This window comes from Microcaecilia unicolor, chromosome 6 (genome assembly GCF_901765095.1).
Source record: "Microcaecilia unicolor chromosome 6, aMicUni1.1, whole genome shotgun sequence".
Taxonomy (NCBI): domain Eukaryota; kingdom Metazoa; phylum Chordata; class Amphibia; order Gymnophiona; family Siphonopidae; genus Microcaecilia; species Microcaecilia unicolor.
The window spans coordinates 315,716,836-315,738,215 of NC_044036.1; the positions used below are offsets into that span (position 1 = coordinate 315,716,836).

A 21,380-nucleotide genomic window follows, 5' to 3' on the forward strand; every position below is an offset into this window, starting at 1 on the left:
CAATACCAAAGAGAGGGCCAGGTGCAGGGGTGGTGGTGGCGGCGACTCTGGGGGGGGGGGGCAGTAGCGTCAGCAACGACCTCGGGGGGGAAGGACAGTGGCGAGGGGAGGGGGCCTTGCCAAAACCCCATACTAGCCCGTTTTAATGGGCTCAACGGCTAGTGTAATAGAAAGCACCTCCAACATTCTGAAGCCGAGAAACCTCGTGTGGTTGGTCACTTCTGCTTGTGACGAACTCGGAAGTACAGATGGATACAGAGAGCACGGATGCTTCAGGCTTCACTTTCTCGGCTTCAGAATATTGGAGGTTCTTTTTATTATATAGAATATGGTACGCTTTCAAGTACATATAAAAGCTGCCAAATAATTATAAATGAAAAAAATCTTTTGTCCTGCACCTTTTAAGGCACTGCCTATCCAACTCGAACAACTTTTGAATGTTTACAAATGGACGACGCATAGGCAGCCCATAGAAATAAGTAGTAGTAGTACTATTGCTTTCAATAGCGTTTGCTATTGTTTTGGGTGTACTTGTGACTCCGCCTACTGGCTTCAATCCATATAAAGGGCTAGATAGCCTCGTACCGGCTCCAGCTCTCAATCTAAGCTCTTTGGGCTGTACAATATGCTAAGCGAGTACTGAACCTGGCAGGAAGCGGATTTTTCGTTCATGCACTGTACGGGCCAATCGCGGCTAAGGCCCCGTCACCATGACGTCACCACCAGCTCCGGGGGGGGGGGGGGCGGGTGCAAACTGCAAAGAGGAGGTGCTAAGGAGGAAGATGGCGGCGCCCTTGGTGAGACTAGCTCCTCCGGTAGCTATACGGGGGACAGGCCGGTTCTTCGGCACCGCTGGTAATTACGTGTGGGATCTCAAGAGTGAAAGCGAACGCGGGCAGGAGCTGGTCGGCTTCTCTTTTTCTCAGCTTTTTGTGTGGGCTTTCCCACGTGGGGTCCTTTCCTCCCTTTTCATAATTTCTCTGTTTCGGTCTTGCCCTCCTTTCTCGGGTCTCCTGTTGATTGATCGAGGTTAACAGCTTTATTGGCATAATAAGTTTATTCGCGTGATGAAAGTAAGGTATTCATTCATGCAGACTGTGTACGACTGTTAAAGCCAAGGCTCAGTAGAGCGGTTTACAATAAATTAAAATATAAAGAGAGAAGAGGAAAATAAGGAGGGGATGAAAAAGGGAGAAAAGGGCAATGGGTGAAGAGTAGGGAGGGGGAAGCAGGAGAAGGGATTGATGGATGTTCCAGCTGGCCTTAGGATCCTGCTAGGCTTCATGGCTCTCTTAAATTCGTTGTAACGATTAAAAAATTGTTTTGAAAGAATAATTTTCAAAAGGAATAATCGTGTATTTATTTATTTTATTTATTTAGTTGCATTTATATCCCACATTTTCCCACCTATTTGCGGGCTCAGTGTGGCTTACAATACATTGTAAATAATAAATAATGGAAATACAGTTACGATTATGGTTACATTGTGAATAGTTAAGGAAGACAGAGTTGTATCGGTCACCTTTGGGGCGTAGAAACTATAGGATATGACGTTGGGGAATTACTACGGTGATCGAATAATAGCAAGAGAGTGATGGGTAGACAGTTTTTATCTGTGGGTAGATTGTTGAGTGGGAGAGAGTACGGGGAAGTGGAGTACGTGAGGTAATGTCTTGAGGCATTATTATGATGTATATGGGATTTATATGTTTTAATCCTTGCGGTATGTTTTTTCAAAGAGATAGGTCTTTAATCGTTTGCGGAAGTCTGTCAACTCATAGACCGCTCTCAGGCTGCTTGGCAGTGCATTCCAGAGTTTCGTGCTCTTGTAGGTGAAGGTTGATGCATGTAGTGCTTTATACTTTATGCCTTTGCACTTTGGGAAGTGGAGGTTGAGGAAGGTTCTGGATGATTTATTGGCGTTTCTGGGTGGCAAGTCTACCAAGTCAGACATGTATGCAGGGGCTTCACCGTGAATGATTTTGTGCACTAACGTGCATACTTTAAAGGTGACACGTTCCCTGAGTGGGAGCCAGTGTAGTTTCTCACGTAATGGTGCTGCGCTTTCGTATTTTGGTTTTCCGAAGATGAGTCTGGCTGCTGTATTCTGGGCTGTCTGAAGTTTTCTCATTATTTGTTCTTTGCAGCCTGCGTATAATGAGTTGCAGTAATCCAGATGGCTTAATAGGAGTGATTGTACCAGGTTGCAGAAGACAGATCTTGGAAAGAATGGTTTTATTCTTTTCAGCTTCCACATGGAGAAGAACATCTTTTTTGTTGTGTTGTTTGCGTGAGTCTCAAGTGTAAGGTGGCGGTCGATTGTGACTCCAAGGATTTTTAAATTTTCAGAAATTGGCAAGTTTAGTTTAGGTGTATTGATGGCGGTAAATTTTGTTGTGTTGTATTGGGAGGTTAATATGAGGCATTGAGTTTTTTCTGCGTTCAATTTCAGTCGGAATGCATCTGCCCAGGTATTCATGATGTGTAGACTTTGGTTGATTTTGTTGATGTTTTGTTTAAAAGGAATATATATCGTTACATCATCGGCATATATGTAAGGGTTAAGGTTATGGTTTGATAGAAGTTTTACTAGTGGGGTCATCAGTAGGTTGAAAATTGTTGGTGAAAGGGGAGATCCTTGCGGTACTCCGCACTCAGGTGTCCATGCAGCAGATGTGATTGAATTTGATGTGACTTGGTAAGAGCGTGAGGTTAAGAACCCCTTGAACCAATTTAGGACATTGCCTCCGATGCCGAAATATTCAAGAATGTGTAATAGAATTCCGTGGTCAACCATGTCAAAGGCACTTGACATGTCAAATTGTAGGAGGAGTATATTAGAGCCTGTTGAGATCCGTTGCTTAAATTTGGTCAGTAGGGTAGTTAGTACTGTCTCTGTGCTGTGATTCGAACGGAATCCTGATTGGGCGTCATGCAGTATTGAGAACTTGTCGAGATAACTTGTGAGTTGTTTGGTTACCACTCCTTCTGTTATTTTGGTTATTAGTGGTATGGATGCAACTGGTCTGTAGTTAGTTATTTCACTAGCGTTTTTCTTTGTATCTTTGGGTATTGGGGTGAGTAAGATTTTTCCTTTGGGGAAAAGTCCGTTTTGTAGCATGAAATTCAGGTGGTTCGTTAAGTCTAGTATGAATTGTTGAGGAGCTGATTTCATGAGGTTGCTTGGGCAGATGTCTAGTTTGCATTGGGATTTGGCGAATCTATTAAGCGTTTTAAGGATAAGGTCTTCTGACAGTACTTCGAATTCGGTCCAGATCCTGTCTGCTGGGTATGTTCCGTCTTCAGGGTCTAGGTAGTTCAGGAATGTGGTGTATTCGGTAGGTCTGGTAGGTATTCTAAGTCGTAGTTGTATGATTTTCTCTTTGAAGTATTTCGCGAGGTAAGTTCTATAGGGTACAGAGAAAACAAAAAAAAAGAGTAATTGTCAACTTTTGTGTCTCTTCAGTTCTCTTCTTGTGCTGTCACACCCCTCTTAGGTCTCCCCTCCAGTGGCGTTCCTAGGGGCGCTGACACCCGGGGCGGATCGCCGATGCGCCCCGTCCCCCCTGGTGCAGCGACCCCCCGTGCAGCGCGAACCCCCCCCCTCGCTGAAAGGACACCCCCCACCCCGGCAAAAGAACCCCCTCACCCCCGGGTGCACGCCGCTGGGGGGTGCCGCGCGCTGGTCAGCATCGTTTGTTTCCATGCTCCCTCTGCCATGGAACAGGTTACTTCCTGTTCCGGGGCAGAGGGAGCATGGAAACGAACGACCCTGACCGGCACGCAGCACCCCCCCAGCGGCGTGCACCTGGGGCGGACCGCCCCCCCCCCCCCTCCTTGGTACGCCACTGCTCCCCTCACTTGTCTTTTTCATGGCAACCAAGTAAGTGATGGCAGATTAAGGGGGCCTTTTACAAATGCACGGTATCATTTTTAGCATGCGCTAATCATTAATGTGCACTAACCGCTAGAGATGCCCATGGGCATCTCTAGCATTTAGCGCACACTTCCAAAGACCAGAATGGTTCATCCAATCTGCCAACTGTCACACTCTTGATCAATTCATGATTAAATCAACAATGAATGTGATGTAAAATATTTGATCATGGTCTTTCTTGGACGTTTCTGGGGCATAGCAGTCCGCCCGGCCCTGTTCTTACATTCCAACTACTGGAATTGCTGTCAATGCTCACTCCAGCCTTTCTGTCTTGTCATTTGTGGGACACAGACTGTAAAAGTCTGCCCAGCATTGTAGTTGCTGTTGAAGCCCTTTCCAGGTCATCCTAAACAGGATTGCCATCAGGGGTGGCCTGACCATTAGGCCACCAGAGGCGATGGCCCCAGGTGGCACTCTTCAGGAGTGGCGTCTCGGGGGGCGGTTTTGCGGCGTTTTACCTCATGGTGACTTTCCAAACTGGCAATGGCAGGATTCACATATGCTGCCCTGCTGCCACCAGCAACCGCCTCTTTCCTTTACTGCAGCTGCCTAAAGTAACTTTCTGTTTCATTCAGGCAGCCGCAGAAAAGGGAAGAGGCGAGTGCTGTCGACGGCAGGGCAGTGTATGGGAATCGCTGCCAGGTTTAGAACGTCACCTGGAGGGGGCGGGGGGTGTAAGCTCCGCCTCAGGCGGCATCTTGCCTTGGGCCAGCCCTGACACAGACCATACAAGTCTGCATGGCACCGGCTCTAGTTCATCACAGCTGGAGTTGCAATCTTAAGTGTCACTGGACACATCCACACACATGCAGCCTTTTAAGTTTAGGTTTTTTATACTATCCGTTTTCTAATTATAGATCCTCAATGTTCATCCCATGCCATTTTGAATTCCATCACCATTTTTGTCTCTACCACCTCCCTCGGGAGGGCATTTGCCACCCTGTCTGTGGAAAAGAATTTCTCTGAGGACAAGCAGGCCTATAATTCTCACATGTGGGTTACGCGGTCTGTGTTGAATAGTCTGGTGCTTGTAACAAGCTTTACAGAGCTCTTTGGAGCGTGAGTCATGCTCCACTATGCGAGTGCCTTCCCACCCGCCCCCTGACAGGGAAGCTAGGACCCTGGATTCTTTTTGGCAGAAGATGTATCAGGCCTCTATGCTCATCTCCTGTATCCAATTGTACCAGCTGTACACGAGCCTGTACTTCTGGTCCTTGGTGCACAGTATGTCTGATATGGCTGACTGTCTCCCCTATCAAACCTCCACCTGTATCTTGGGGCCTCAACGTCGTTCTCGCCCAGCTAATGAAAACTCCTTTTGAGCCACTTGATTCTTGTTAACTGAAGTACCTGACCTGGTAGTTTGTATTTTTGCTGGCTGTTACTTCAGGTCACAGGGTGAGTGAGCTTCAAGCCCTAGTGGTGGACGCACCTTATACCAAATTTCAACACAACAGAGTAGTCCTCCGCATGCACCCTATGTTCCTACCTAAGGTTGTGTTGGAGTTCCATCTGAACCAGTTGATTATCTTGCTAACATTTTTTTCCCTTATCTCATACCAATCCTGGTAAGAGTGCACTGCACACCTTGGACTGCAAACGAGCAGTATCCTTTTACTTGGAGCAGACTAGGCCCTACAGACAGTCCACCTAGCATTTTGTTTCGTTTCATCCCAACAGGATGGGAGTTGCAATCGGGAAATGCACAATCTCTAATTGGCTGGCAGATTGCATTTCTTTCACTTAAGCCCAAGCTGGGTTATGTCAAGGCTCACAATATCAGAGCCATGGCTGCGTTGGTAGTCCACTTGGCGTCTGCCTCCATTGAAGAAATTTGCAAGGCTGCAGCATGGTCTTCAGTCCACACATTCACATCTCATTAATGCTTTGAGCAAGATACCCAACAGTTGGTTTGGACAGACAGTACTGCAGAATTTGTTTGGGATCTAGAATCCAACTCCAGCCTCCTAGGCCCGTTTTGTTTCTGTTCCAGGCTGTATGTTCACACAGTTTATATATAGTTTTAGGTTAATCTGTATTTTGCCCTCGCCATTGTGAGGTCCAGTTGTCCAGTGGTGGTTGTTTTTGATAGGTCTGCTCTGTCCTCGGAGAAAGCAAAGATACTTACCTGTAGCAGGTATTCTCTGAGGACAGCAGGCCTTATGTTCTCACAACCCTCCCACCTTCCCTTGGAGTTGTCTCCTCTTTGCAGCATTCTATAGTATTATACTGTTGGTCCTGCGCTTTTGCGGCAGGCGGGAAGACACTCGCGCTTGCGTAGCTGAGCACGACACACTCCAAAGAGCTCTGTAAAGCTTGTTACAAGCACCGGACCAGGCAACGCGGACCACTTTACCCACATGTGAGAATATAAGGCCTACAGTCCTCGGAGAATACCTGCCGCAGGTAAGTACCTTTACTTTCCTGATATTACTCCTAAGTCTACCACCCTAAGTCTGACTCGGATTGTGTTTTATGTCCTCTGGTCTCTGTCTCTTTTTCTTGATTCTCCGTTCTGTAACTTTCCTTACTTTAAATTCCTTTATCATGTCTATGCCCATGGCTCATGTATCTCACCCAAACTCCCACTCCTCCTCTGTTTGCTTACTAACATCTGAAAATAGTCATGTCCTCTGAATCATGACCAAGTTATAATTAGAACTTAAGAAAAGGCTATTACAGAATTTGTCTGTCTCAAAAGACAGATAAAACTAAGAAAATGGATGGGTGGCTCCTCTTTCGGCCCTCGCCCTCATTGTGTTTACAGAGTGAAGCATTGTGTTCAGGGATTGCACTACAAACAGCTTTGATTTTCAGTATAGACAAGTTATGCACTCTGATTTGATTCTTGAATCAAGCTTGCTAAGTAGTGCATGATTCATTGTGGAAATCCTGAAAATCGGACCTGTTTCTGGCACTTGAGGGAGGGAACTCCCCATTACTATGGTAGTTCTTGATGCTGTTTTAGCTCTATAAAGGCCCAGATGGGGATCCAGGATTTATGGTTAGCGGTAAATAACTGGTGTGATGTCATAGTTACAGAATTCAGAAATTTTGTTTAGGTATTGGAATAGTTTGAAACATTTCTGTTGGTGGTCTATTTGGTGCAGATAAGATGGGGCCTATGCTGTGTTGTCATTAATCTAGTTGAAACAGAATAATCTATGCTGATTGCATGTATGTGTGTTTGTAAATTACTTTTTATTGTTGTAAGGGAATTGTATAAAATAATTTAACAAAATCCCAGCAGTCCTCCATTCAGAATGCAGCTCTGTTCAGCTTCTGTTTCTCTCCTTTCTTCACCTTATTTGCTCTTGCCTCACTGTTGCCTGTGTTCACACTAGAAAGTGTTTAAAATGTGGTCACCAGGTGATTTCTTTGTTCTCACACTAGTTGGTTGCCCGCCCATCATTTTTAATTAAGCCTCCTTTATTTCCAGCTGTTCTCTACAGACGAGCAGCCCCGCCGGGACCTATGCCCAATGAACACATCGATGTTAGCAACTTAGAGGCCTTGGAAAAGTATCGCAGTTATGCTCGCTACTTTAAGGCAGCAGAGGAAGAGAGTAAGAAAACCCACTGGTGGAGAACGTGCAAGCAATATCTCACAGAGTCCCAAGGTATGGTATGCAGAAACTAGAGGGTTAATTCTCTCTGTAACTAAAAATATGTCACAGAGGGTTCTCTAGAGGTGGGAATTGGGAGAATTTAAGCTAGTGGATACAGAAGAAATGGATGTGCAAGCAAGACTTTTATTCAACCTTTCCTGAAGCAACCAGAAGAAGGGAAGGATATTTTGAGTATTAATCAACCAATCATCTATCTCTAATTTTGGGGAAAGATCACCGGGTAACTAGTTTTAGAATACCTTGTGGATTTTATGCAGTTTGGAGGGGGAAATTATTGGACCCATGTCAGCCAGGTTTTAGAAAAGCTCATGGAACAGAAAAAGTTCTGTTTGGCAGTTATGAATGGTTTATGGTGTTATATTGATTGAGGGAAGGGAAGGGCTCAGTTACGTTGTTGCTGCTGCTTTCAGCCATGTTTAATATGGTGAACCATAAGCTACTTTTGCAGTAGTTGTTTTCCTTGGATCAAGGCAGTTGTGTGGCAGTGTTTTGCTTCTTTTGTGGCTGGCCATTCACAGATGGTGGTGCTGGATACGTGTCAGTCAGATCCTTGGGAGTTGAAGCAGGAGGTTTCTTAAAGGTCCTTTCTGCCCCCAGCTTTGTTCAATATTTATGTGAGAGAGGTAGGAGAGTTGGTAGGGTGAACAGTGTTTATTAGCTATATTTATGTGTATAGCGTCCAAATCCTTTGCCCAGTTTTGGGAGGTGGCCAGGGAGTGCTTTGAATCTTTGTCTTTGGGAGCTTTCTCACTGGTTGTAGGCGCATGACTTGCAGATGAATGTGTCAGAATCAGAGGAATTGAGGGTGATGAGGCAGGAGGACCATTCCCTTCAGTCAGAGGTAAATGGGGTGGATATTTGGTGGGCCCATAAGGTAAATAAAAGATTTGGGGGTTTGGCTGAATTTGACTATGAATGTGCAGATGGCAGCGTTAATGAAAAAGTTGTGTGGGAAACTAAGGATGATCCAGCAGCTTTGGTCGCATTTTTCATTGTCAGATTTAGTAAGTGAATACCCAGGCTATTGTGATCTGTCACCTGGATTACTGCAATCTGGTGTACCTGAGTATGTTCCAGAGGAACCGGCCAATTTCAGATATAGTCCAGAATACGACAGCTGTCTGATTACTGGGAAGGCGATATGGGATCATGTTACCACTTTCTTGTACTCTTTGCATTGGCTGCCTGTAGAGTACAGAATACATTATAAGTTCTTGGTGATAACCTTTAAAGTTTTGAGGGGTCTGGCTCCGTATTAAATGCAGGGAAGGCTTCAGGAGGATCTGCCAAGGAGAGTTTTGCAGCCTGTAAATCAGGGGTCTGTTCTGGAATGCTTTACTAGAAGGGGTTGTAGGGTTTTCATAAGATCTTGAAAACATGTTTTGTTTTTTTAAATTGGAGTATAACGAGATTATTGGGGGTTTATAGGTGTTCAAAAACATGATTTATTAGGAAGATTTGGAGCAATGAGTTAATAGGGGTTCTGGGAGGATTGGGGGCTGGATTGCTGTGAAGTTGTGTGTGTGTGTGTGTATTTTGTGATATGTATGTAAAGCGCCTTGGATCTGTTGATAAAATTTGACTAAATAAGATAAGAATATAAGAAGAGCATGCAGCAGCCTCCTGGTCTCTCTTTGATATTAATATTTGAACTCTTATTCCAGAGCATTTGATTCCTTTGCAATTCCATCTTTCCTGCTAAGAAATCAAGATAGCTATGGCGCCAGCTTTCATAACCTTGAAGGGATGAGGAGATCCCAGTCTTTGCCAAACAGTGACACCTAGTGGTCATATTCTGGGTGCATATGTCCCAGGTGCTGACAGAACATTATCATTACATTGGCTGAGTTAGATTGTTTTTTTTTTTCTTTTATTTGGGTGGGGGGAGAGAGGCAAGACAATTTAGTGGCACTACTGTTCATTGTTTAGATACATGGGCTTGATTTTTGGACCCAGCTTCTGCTCCATGGGCCAGCCGGAGATACTGCTGCATAAACGTTTACTGCCCACAGGGGAAGGGAGGGAATGCCAGCCATTGCCACTGTGATACCTAGTAGTCAGACTCAGGTGGATGTGTCTCAGGATCTCAGGGAAGGTGTGGTTTGTGGCCCTGGCTGAGAACTGCTAACAGTGGTTTACGTAGAAGGAATGGGGAAGGAACAGCAAGGCGTTCTGAATGGAGCCATAGCCCAGCAAAGGCCAGATTCAGTTAAGCTAGAAGCCCAAAGAAGCAGGAGGAAACTTGTCAGGTCATCAGTATAAATAAAATCACCATTACAAATATCCCTGAAAAGGAGACTCAGTGTAAAATAATCTGTTGCAAATGAATCGTTTGATAAGCTAAAGGTTAATCATATGGCTTGTGCGTCTATATGATGTAGGAATTTAAATCTCTCTCGCTGTCATGACACGTTTCTCCACTTCCCAGTTGATTTTGTCCGGCTGTAAAGTAGGATCAAAACTGTTTAGACCTAAACAATCAACAAATCTCATAGAACATAGATGATTTTTCTAATATAGTATCAGCTAATTAAGTTATCCTGGTGGTATTCTCAGCTACATAGTACTTCCCAAAAAGCTATGTGTAGAGCAGGGTCTTTACAGCTAGGGTTTAATCCAACAACAACAACAACAACCATTTCTAAAGCGCTACTAGGGTTACGCAGCGCTGTACAATTCAAACGTAGAAGGACAGTCCCTGCTCAAAAGAGCTTACAATCTAAAAGACAAGAGAACAATCTAAAGACAAGTGAACAATCTAGAGGACGAGTGAACAGTTAATCTGATAGGGTGGATAGATTGGGGTATTTTATATATCTCGAGCGGTTAGGCGCCAAAGGCAGCATTGAAGAGGTGAGTTTTAAGCAGAGATTTGAAGATGGGTAGGGAGGGGGCATGGCGTATGGGTAAAGGAAGATTATTCCAGGCATAAGGTGAGGCAAGGCAGAATGAGCGGAGCCTGGAGTTGGCAGTGGTGGTGAAGGGTACTGAGAGAAGGGCTTTGTCCTGTGAGCGGAGGTTGCGGGCGGGAACATAGGGGGAGATGAGGGTGGAGAGGTAGTGAGGAGCACCACTCATGGCCCATTGCGGTCCAGCAGTTGAACTCAACAGTTGCCAAGGTAAAGTTTTTAAAAAAATCCCCTCAGGCTCACCTCATAACACAAGCTTATTATTTTTGTAGTTTTTTTCAGGGTGGACTGGGTTACAGTATTAATTGTAAATCATAAGGCATGCTGAGCTTCACCATCCTTTTTTCAGGCACACTTGGCCTAAACTCATGCTTCTTCTTTCTGTCATTTCACCCTCTAGATGAAGAGGCGAAGATTGACATCGGCTTACCATACTATAGGCCGCCGCGGTCAAAGGAAATGGAAGAGCGCAAACAGATAATGAAACAAAATCATCAGAATGTGGAGCTGGAGAGAGCAGCCCGTCTCAGGACATGTGCGTAGTGTGAGACTTGTTGTTTGTCTTTCTGTCAAGTGGAGATTCTTTGCCGTTACACCTTCTTATGTAACTTCTGCTTTTCTGCAAAGTTGTGTAAGGTTAAAAGCTTTCCAGTAGCAAAACTCAAATCTTTTTTCTGCTTTGGCTCTGATGAGGTGTCTGTGTTGCTTTGGAAAATCTCTCTGTCTTCCATTTCCTAAAATAACAGTTAGACTCTTCCGTTTTAGTATCCAAATCCTGTTCTCAGTTCAATATGCCCTCTGCTGCTCCCCAGTATCTCTCCACACTCGTCCTTCCCTACACCCCTTCCCGTGCACTCCGCTCCATGGATAAATCCTCCTTATCTGTTCCCTTCTCCACTACTGCCAACTCCAGACTTCGTGCCTTCTGTCTCGCTGCACCCTATGCCTGGAATAAACTTCCTGAGCCCCTACGTCTTGCCCCATCCTTGGCCACCTTTAAATCTAGACTGAAAGCCCACCTCTTTAACATTGCTTTTGACTCGTAACCACTCGCCTCCACCTACCCTCCTTTCTTCCTTCCCATTCACATTAATTGATTTGATTTGCTTACTTTATTTTTTGTCTATTAGATTGTAAGCTCTTTGAGCAGGGACTGTCTTTCTTCTATGTTTGTGCAGCGCTGCGTACGCCTTGTAGCGCTATAGAAATGCTAAATAGTAGTAGTAGTAGTCTCTTGTAACCAGAGCTAATATTGTGATGTCATAATGCCTCAGTCCACCAATAAGAGCCAACCTCATCAGTAATGTCACAATGGCTTGATTGTCCTATACTTGGCTCACTTTTATTACATAGCTCTTTGAGCAGGGACTGTCTTTCTTCTATGTTTGTGCAGCGCTGCGTACGCCTTGTAGCGCTATAGAAATGCAAAATAGTAGTAGTAGTAGTAATGGTTCCTTTTGAATTTTCCAGTTACTGAGCTCCAGAGTTTGGCGTAACTAGTTCAGGAAGTAACATCGGCATCACAGTGTTTCCCTTGCTGCAATAGTCTTAATTATACCTGAAGTCTCTTCCAAATTACTCTGGTATAGGACTTCTTGTAAAAGTCTGATTCCACTACAACAAATTCATAACATTCATCATCACCCTTCCTGTTTATTGCAAAGAGCAACCACAGAGTGTGCATCCTAATGGCAAAATTAAGTTCATGAAAAATCAAAACCTTAGTAAATGGATGGATTGATATTCTGTCAGAACTGCTTCAGGCTGCTGTCCCCTAGTATGATTTTTGCAACAAAAATTGTAACACTCTTGAGAAGAATCAACTGCTCAAAATATAAAATGAGGCCAAATGTGTCTTGATTTAAATTAAATGGAAACTCTCAGATCCAAGCACCTCCCTAATTATAAGAGAAGACGCTGAGGGCAGCACCATGCCCGCTGGGGCTTATCTCAAAATTGCCTCCAAGGCGAGTATTATGCCTCAATTTTATGTTTCAACAATTTTTATTGATGACAAGTCAATGTAAACACCACCATCAGCAATGAAACAGAAATGCCAGTGTCAAAAGTTACTTAACAAAGCATTCTCCGAACATACTGAGGCATATTTTCAAAGCACTTAGCCTTCCAAAGTTCCATAGAAACCTATAGAACTTTGGAAAGCTAAGTGCTTTGAAAATATGCCTCACTGTCAACATCTTTTCATATACCCATGTCCTGCTACTACCTAAGTGTTCTAGGTACATTGATTCCCTGAAACCCTCCCTTCAAGGTTGTTAAACTTCCCCATCCCCCCACCCCTAAAGACTAACATAGGTATCTCCTCCATTCCTCATAAGGTATTGACAATGAGGCTTCTCCCCCTAGGGCTCAATTTGGCCAGGGCTCAATACCGCCAAGAAATCTTTACCCCGCCCAGGAGACCCCCTGGCATCCCCAGCTTCTCATGTCGCCAACAAATGCACCTGATTCCTCCAGTGCAAGTATGCCGGTGACTCCTCCAACACCCAGTGTTGTAATATGAGTTTCCGAGCTACAAGGGTCAGCTTATGATTCAAGAGGATTGCATGTTTCTTCATCGGATAATATGATTTTGGTCTGTCTAATACGAGTTGTTCCACTGACCCCTTCACCCTCATTCCCAATATACTAGTCAAAAACCTCCTCACCTTTTCCCAAAATTGCTGTATCCGAGGACATGCCCATATCGCATGAAAGAACGTGTGCCTAGATTGTCTACATTTATTACAATTTGCCCCCTCCTGCGGGTTCATGTAGGTTAACTGTGCTTTGGTTATGTAGGCTCGTAATATCACCCTCGCTCCACACTCCCTTAATCTTTCATCCTAGTCAGTGCCTCGATTTTATATCATAGAGTTTTCCATGTTTGAGTGCCCAAAACAAATCATGTGTCAGTGTCTCAACTCAAAAGTAGTGCTAAATGATCGCTCAAATTAATGCGTGCTACTGCAAATTTAAAGTCTTTAATTCGCTCAGATTCAAAAATGTGAAAAAAAACACATCTTCAAACTCATAATTATTCAAGTGTTTTTGACTACTTTTGAGTTGAGACACTGCCACATGATCTGTTTTAGGCACTCAAATATGGAAAACTGTATGATGTAAAACTGAGGAGTAATACTCGCTTTGGAGGCAATTTTGAGATAAGCACCAGCGGGCATGGTGCTGCCCTCAGCGTCTTCTCTTATAATTAGGGAGGTGGTTGGATCTGAGAGTTTCCATTTAATTTAAATCAAGACGCATTTGGTCTCATTTTATATTTTGATAAGTGGATTCTTTTCAAGAGTATTGCAATTTTTGTAGCGAAAATCATACTAGGGGTTTATTGAGAATTTTTCTCTACTTGGGGTTTCTATAGTATTTTGACTTCAGGCCTGCTGTCCTGGAAAACATTCATAAAATACAGTTAATTAAGAGCCATTGATAGTGTATGGATGATAAGTCCAAACTCTGATTCACATAACAAGGACCAATCTCCTCAAGACTTATGCAGAAACTAATGTTATAGTGAGGCTTGTTACGTTGTTGGTTACAATGGGAATTCTTAAATATCTTCTTTTTTTTTTTTTTTGGAGTTGCATACTATCTCATTGCAGCGTCAAAGGCGAAAAGGTCTGGGGTGGGTTGGCTGGGTGAGATCGGAGTATTTAAATATAAAATACTACTAAGAACAGGTTTTAACTTTTGTTGTATGGTTGCTGTACATCTTCTGTTTTGTACTAGTTCGCAAGTTTCAATCAAATAAATTTCACAGTTAATTTTTATCGTTGTTTCAGTGTTGATTCCGCTTGATGAAGTGAAAGCAGAGTGGGAGAGAACCAGTGGGCCATTCCACATACAGCAAGTTGCTGAGCATTATGGAATATACCGTGACCTGTTTGAGGGAGCCTTTTTTGTCCCAAGAATCATCCTACGGGTTGCATATAACCAAAATGAGGAAACCGTCATGCCAGTCTATCATGGAAATGTGGTGACTGCTTCCGAGGTAGGTGGTTAGCCTCATGGAGCCAAACAAGGTGAAACCCTTTCTGTCCTCCTCCCCACTAACACACACACACACACGTTTTCATAAACCTGTTTGCTATCCAGCATTGCAACAGTCCTAGGCCAGGATTCAAAGACCAAAGCTTCCTCTAGAACCTGACACACATGTGCCCCGAGTCTAACCAATAGGTGTCTGTCCATTAATGATTGGAGCTCCTTTCTTTCTTCTGTGCCTCCTCGGTCTCAACCTGCCTGCCAGATTATTATAATCAGGAAAATTCAAGTACAGGGCTTTCTAGTGCACAATTAGGGGATATTATGATAATATAGAGTGCTTAGACATATGCAAAAATTCTAGATGTTACATGATACTTGTATTTGATGCTTAGGCTTCGTCTCCTCCGCATGTGACTTATGAAGCAGAGGAAGGCTCCCTGTGGACTCTGCTGCTCACTAACCCAGGTGCGTGACCTAACACTACTTTCAGGACAGCCCTGTTATTTGTTGGAAACATTTTGCAGGTGTGCCAGTGATTGTGTCAGCGCTGCAGTGGATGAGGGGTTCTTTAGTTCTTAAATAGCGCTAAGAGAGACCATTTACAGCAAATGTGGAAGGCTGTGATCTACTAGGGAGATAATTTTTCAGTATGCTTTAGTGTTGCCTGACCCAGGCCTTGGAGTCAAACCTAACTAACTGGTTTTCAGGACAGCCTAAATGAATATGCATGAAATAGATTTGCATACAGTGGAACCTTGTGTGTACAAGTTAGGGATGTGCACAGGGAAAAGATTTCGGCTAGTTTTGGGATTTTTGGCCTATTTTCCTGACTTAGAGGCAATTTTTTTGGTTCATTTTACACATTTGTACTAATAGAAAGATGCTAATACACATGAGAACTTCAAGGCACACAAATCAGCTTTTACAGCATGAACTAAATCCTTTAAGGTACATTAACACAGATCTATCTCATGTGTATTCATTATGGGTATTCTGCCCCAGAACAAGGAAGCCTTTGGCTCTCTGCTTTCTCCTTGATTTGGTCTTTGTTGTTCATACCAGTGTTATTATCTTAATCCTCACTGTGTCATAAACTGTCACAGCTTCACAGTTGATAATGTAACTTATCCATTGGAGTCCCAACTAAAGATACTTGATATAATTGATTCCTACATGTTATTCAACATCCAAGTCCAAGCAGTCATCACAAAAACCTTTAAAGCAACGTGGAAACTAAAAAGAATCAGTCATATCTTCCCTAATGATATGTTTAGAACCTTAGGATAAATATTAGTATTATTGTAATGCCATTTATGCTGGCTGTAAGGAATGTTGCTTGAAAAAACTGAAGACAGCTCAAATTACAGCAGCCAGATTAGTCTACAAGGCTACAAGATTTGAAAGTTCAGCCCCTTTGCTTATAAAGTTACACTAGCTCCCAATCAAAGCCAGAATAACATCCAAACATTTGTTTTCAAAACTTTATCTCTTAACCCCTGATTATATGCAACCTTTAATTGATCTCCCCCTTTGCAATGCTCTCCCTGGTTCAAGAGATTATCTAAGCCTCCACTATCCCAGTTGCAAAAATGTGATCTACAAGTCAATCTATATGTCAGGATTCTCTTACCTCTGTAGGAAATGGTGGAATTCCCTCCTGAAATTCCTCAGATGGGAACCTAATTATTTGGTATTCTGGAAATACCTTAAAGCCTCTCTGTTTAAGCAGTTTCTCACGGATGATCATGATTAATTTAAATCCTTAATTGTACAATTATTCAATTTTTCAGTTCCATTCTAATTGTTATACATGGATGACTATAAATTGTTACCTTTTTGCATCTAGCATTCGTTTCCATATTATATATTGTAACTAGTAAAAAAGCCCCGTTTCTGATGCAAATGAAACGGGGGCTAGCAAGGTTTTCTTCTGTGTGCATGTGGGAGTGTGTGTGTCCCTGCCCTCTGCCCTCTCTCCCCTCCCCCCTCTGAGTCCTTCACTGCTTTGCTGTATTTTCCTTCACTGACTGTTTGTGTTACAGAGAGGGCAGGGCAGACACTCATAGGGAAACCGGATATCTCTCCCCCTTCACACTTCCAGCTGGAGGCTTCATAGAACGTTGGTGTTGCCTTTTATATAGAGAGATTATTAATCCTCATTTATTTTATTACTTCTTAATGTATACTATCCCACATCACTTTTTGTACTGTAGCCACATTGAACCTGATCTATTGGGATAATGTGGAATATAAATGAAATAAAAATAAATAAATTTGATCATTGTGGACTCAGTTTTGCTGTTCACATCAGTGAAGAAGTCTTAGGCTGTTTCCATCTTAAAAGCACAGGCCTTCCTTACCGTGCCATGTACAGTGCACTCAGTTCTCATATGAGCTACAGTTTTAAAATGCTATCTGAACCTATTCAGCCTAGGTCACTCCAGGCAAGACAGGTTACATTGGTGTCTGCTTCCATCCTAATCAAAAGAGCACAGTGTTTCTAGATTTCTTATAGTTTACTCTTATCACAATAGAAAAGTAAACCCTGAATCTAGGGACAGTGAGATTTGAAAGATCAGTATTGTTTGAGCCAGACAAGGAATGTACAGATATGTTTACTGGCAGCAGTAACTAGTTGATAGGATGTCACATGGTAACTATACTACCTTTCTTTCCACAGACGGACACCTGCGAGAAACGGAGGCGGAGTACATGCATTGGCTGGTGTGAGTATGTCACCTTTGGGTTTGAATTTATTGTCTTGCATTACTAATATGTGATCCATCTACCTTGGTGAAAAGTTGCAGAAGTGAGCAAAAAAAAACCCTGGAAAGTAAAGTCTATGGCTTTGCTTTACAGAGGAAACATCCCTGGGAATCAGGTGGCCTCTGGAGAGGAGATTTGCCATTACTTCCCCCCATTTCCTGCAAAAGGCACAGGATACCACCGCTACATCTTCATCCTTTTCAAGCAGGACAGGTCGATAGACTTTGAAACAGACCTGAGACCAACCCCATGGTAAGTTAGCCTCTGTCAGTTGTGAGGAAAGGGTGTCTACCAGATTCTCATGTGCTTTATCATTGGTGAAATTGGGAAGGAAAAGTTAAGCCCCATCACTTACAGCCCTGTGTTCTCGGGCCTGCTGTCACCCATAACCAAGTAACTAACATGATTGGCTTCGTATTCCTGAGTTTAGAAAAGCCTGTAACCTAAAGAGAGATCCTGAGGGGCAGGGGCGTAGCCAGAAAACAGATTTTGGGTGGGCCTAGGCAAGAACTAGGTGGGCACCAAGTGTTCACCCGCACCACCACCAAAACAAAATCTCAGCTGGTGAGAAAATGCTACTTTCCACCATATGCAGGTACCGGTATCGTGGAGAGTAGCATTTTCGTTACCATCAGGGGGAAGCCTTCAGCTGGAGGAGCTTGGGATCCCCACCAGCTACCATTAAATAGGTGCTACTGTTGGGTGGGCCTGAGCCCTAAGTAGGTGGGCCCTGGCCCACCCAGGCCCACCTGTGGCTATGCCACTGCTGAGGGGGAAGAACACTGAATATGGATTTTGGTTTTAGTTCACACCTTTGTCAGTTGTTCAAGGTGAATTATGTTCAGGTATAACAGACGTTTCCCTGTCCCTGAAGGGCTTATAATTTAATTTTTTGTACCTGGGGCAGTGAGAGTTAAGTGACTTGCCCAGGATTATAAAATGCCACAGTGGGATTTGACCTCTGGCTTCCCTGTTTATCAACCAGCTGCTCCTCCACTCCAATCAGAACCAATAATAATAAAACCAGAGAAAAGAAAAAGCCCATTTCATATCAAAAACACCAGCTGGCCGATATTCAAAGTGAGTTAACTGGCCAGGATCAGCCGCTGACTGGCTAACTCGCTTATCTGCGGCTATCCAGTCATTTTAAGCAGCACTTAACTGGTTATGTTTGCTGAAAATGACCAGTTAGTGCTGCAGTGCAAGCCGGCTATGTTGGGGGCATTTCTGGGGTACAGTCCGGTTAACTCCTGATATTCAAAGATAACTGGCCAGTTTTAGCGCATAAATAGGACTGCTATTTATGCAATCCTATCCTTATGCACTAACGAATGGCCAGTTAGCTCTGAATATTGAGTTAACTGGGCATACGCTAGCTGGCTTTAAAAAAAAAAAAAGGGCAGATGTTCAATGCCAGTGACTGGATATGGCCTGGCATTGAATGTCCAGGTTTAGTTAGCACTGCCTGACAACTGAATATCGGGGGGGGGGGGGGGGGGGGTTTGTAAGAAAATGACAAGTGATACTGGTTTGATTTCCTGTGTTCGCTACAGATGTCTCCACAACAGACCTGCCTTTGTAATTCTGACACCGTGCTCGCAGGGCTGATGGTTACACCCGCCCTTGGGGTTATTTTGTCCTTGCTGTGCCTGCAGCTGTCAGTGACACACCCTATAGTAACCTATCATCTTTCTCTCTTTTAGTCACAGCCTCAAGATGAGAACTTTCAAGACAATAGACTTTTACCGAAAGCACGAGGATCACATGACTCCAGCGGGACTGGCCTTTTTCCAGTGCACGTGGGAGGAGTGTGTGACGCAAGTGTATCACCACCTCCTCGGTAAGGATGTGTGAGATCTGCTGAGACAAATGAATGCATGTGCCAGAGCAAACAGCGTTCAGTTACTATATAAGTACGGTGTTCATATGGAAAGAGAGAGCGAGAAACTGCATGGCCACTCATAATGCTGAGGCACCTGAAGATGTAAAATGATCTGGGAATACAATGAACAAATAACCTTCCCTGAGAATGTCTGAAATGTGCTTTTTGAGAGCTGGTGTCTTGTGCAGGGTAATAGTTATGGGGAAAAGGTTCAGGTTTTCTCATTGTGCAGGCTCAAATCTCCTTGATTATCCGATTCTTTCGCCGTGATGAGCAGAATATGAAAGCAGAGCACTCAAGAAAAATAACATGTAGGGATGGAAAAGTCTGACATGCCAAAATTCTAATCTTGGAAGAGGACATTGTATAGTGAACAAGAGGACCGTGCTGAACATGCCCCACCCTTCTGCCTCTGTGTATCAGCTACACATTTACCCTGGAGCACAAACCCTACACCTGCATTTCAGCCTTACCATGACGCAGCTGCAGGAAGTGTTCTTAGTTAGGTATTACTGTTTGGCAGTCATCTACATGAAGTTTCATTCTTAGTTCACATGTGAAAGCCAGTCAATTAGATAATACTTGAGGTCACCTTCTTAGCATGCTGTATCAAGGTCTGTACAGGAGAGACTTGAGCAAACAGTCCTATCACGGTAAGACTAATCTCTCCACCTACCCATAAAAGATTGTGTGAGTGTCTCTATACCAGTAAAAGGGAGACCTAGTACTTTGGAAAGATGGTTATCATTTTATGGGGCCACTTGTGAGTAATCTTTTGATTAAATTCTGCATTGTTGCTGCTTCTTTCTCTGCAGATATGAAGGAGCCAGTGTTTGAATTTGAACGTCCTCCTGTTTATCATCCACCACAGAAGAAATTTCCCCATCTCCAACCCCTGAGATACTTGGACAGGTATAGGGACACTGATGAGCCCACGTATGGAATCTACTGAGTGTGTGGCCCAGGAATCAGGTCTAGGAGTCATTATTAGCAAATTCCAGCAATTCTGTATTAAATCCTTTCAGCGCAAGTCCATTTTCCATCGTTATTGGCATTCTCCCTCTCCAGTAATTAGCTATCAAGAATATTGATGGCTAGTAGCAACCGTATGCTTACATTGTACTGTTAAATCTCTGAACGTTTTACAGAAATTATAAGGAGGTTCCAGATGCCGAGACAATATAGTTGTGTATTTTTTGGCGTGAGGAGAGTTCTGTTTTACATCTGCTGAAGGTTGATGAAAACATTTAAATCTGCTAGCAGGTATCCTAGCGGTACATGGCCGGCCAGCACCATTTGGTTGGAAGACGTCAGTCCATCGAGTTCAGCCTCCCCTCTCCTCCCCCTGCAGCCATTGTTGGGTTTATGGTTCAAAGCCAAGTCACCAACCCCAGTGGAACCTGAGACAGTTCTTTAAGACAAAGCAAACAGGCATAGAGGGTCATTTTTGATATGACATCTAAGTCCAACTTTGGATGTTTTGCTAAAAGCATCCAAAATTCAAGTGGGGAATATAGCCATTTTCAAAACAGAAAAACGTCTGTTTTTGTGCTTGGTGAATTTATCTTTTTGGACCATTTTTGAACAAACAAAAAAAAAGTCCAAGTGAAAAATGCACAAAATCACACCATTGGGATGTAGGAGGAGCCAGAATTCTTAGTAGACTGGCCACACAGACATCCCGGGAGTGCAGTGGAGCACCCGAGGGGGGAGTGCAGTGGAGCACCCGAGGGGGCACTGCAGTGGACTTCAAATAAATGCTCTCGGGTACACATCTCACCGTTGCTCCTTTATGTTGTGTGCTGAGCCCCTCAAAATCCACTATCTCCCAGTATCTCTTATGGATGAAGGGGGCACCTATATGTGGGTACAATGGGTTTCTGGTGAGTTTTGGAGGGCTCCACCACAAGTGTAATAGGTAGGGGGTGGTATGGGCCTGGGTTCACCTGTCTACAGTGCACAGCACCCACCACAAGATTACTCCAGGGATCGCATGCTGCTCTAATAGACCTGAGTATAAGATCTGAGGCTGGCATAGAGACTGGTAAGTAATGTTTGTAATCACATTTTTTGGGACGGGGTTAGTCTCCACTGGGGGAGTAAGGGTAGGTCATCCCTGATTCCCTCCGGTGGTCATCTAGTCATTTAGGGCACTTTTTTGTGGCTTATTCGTTAATAAAACAGGACTAGACCAAAATGTCCAACTTATAGCCCTGGATGTTTTTGTTTTGTTCTATTGTGGCAGAAAAATGTCCA

At 43.7% G+C, this 21,380-nt stretch overlaps 1 protein-coding gene across 1 annotated transcript; it reads left to right on the top strand.

The window, feature by feature from the left end:
• The first annotated feature begins 767 nt into the window (after positions 1–767).
• MRPL38 (mitochondrial ribosomal protein L38) lies at positions 768–20,638 on the top strand. The gene is made up of 9 exons (XM_030206309.1): positions 768–855; positions 7,377–7,556; positions 10,875–11,009; positions 14,272–14,480; positions 14,869–14,941; positions 17,157–17,202; positions 17,336–17,494; positions 18,946–19,082; positions 19,940–20,638. Exons 1-9 carry the CDS (start codon positions 783–785, stop codon positions 20,074–20,076), a joined length of 1,149 nt encoding a protein of 382 aa, XP_030062169.1. The 5' UTR covers positions 768–782; the 3' UTR covers positions 20,077–20,638.
• The last annotated feature ends 742 nt before the right edge of the window (positions 20,639–21,380 follow it).

Bases quoted from the DNA above. Each gene is read 5' to 3' on its own strand.
- MRPL38 (XM_030206309.1), top strand. From the start codon at position 783: ATGGCGGCGCCCTTGGTGAGACTAGCTCCTCCGGTAGCTATACGGGGG. The intron at 17,203-17,335 runs GTGAGTATGTCA...TTTGCTTTACAG, and splicing joins GAGTACATGCATTGGCTGGT to AGGAAACATCCCTGGGAATC. The intron at 19,083-19,939 runs GTAAGGATGTGT...CTTTCTCTGCAG, and splicing joins AGTGTATCACCACCTCCTCG to ATATGAAGGAGCCAGTGTTT.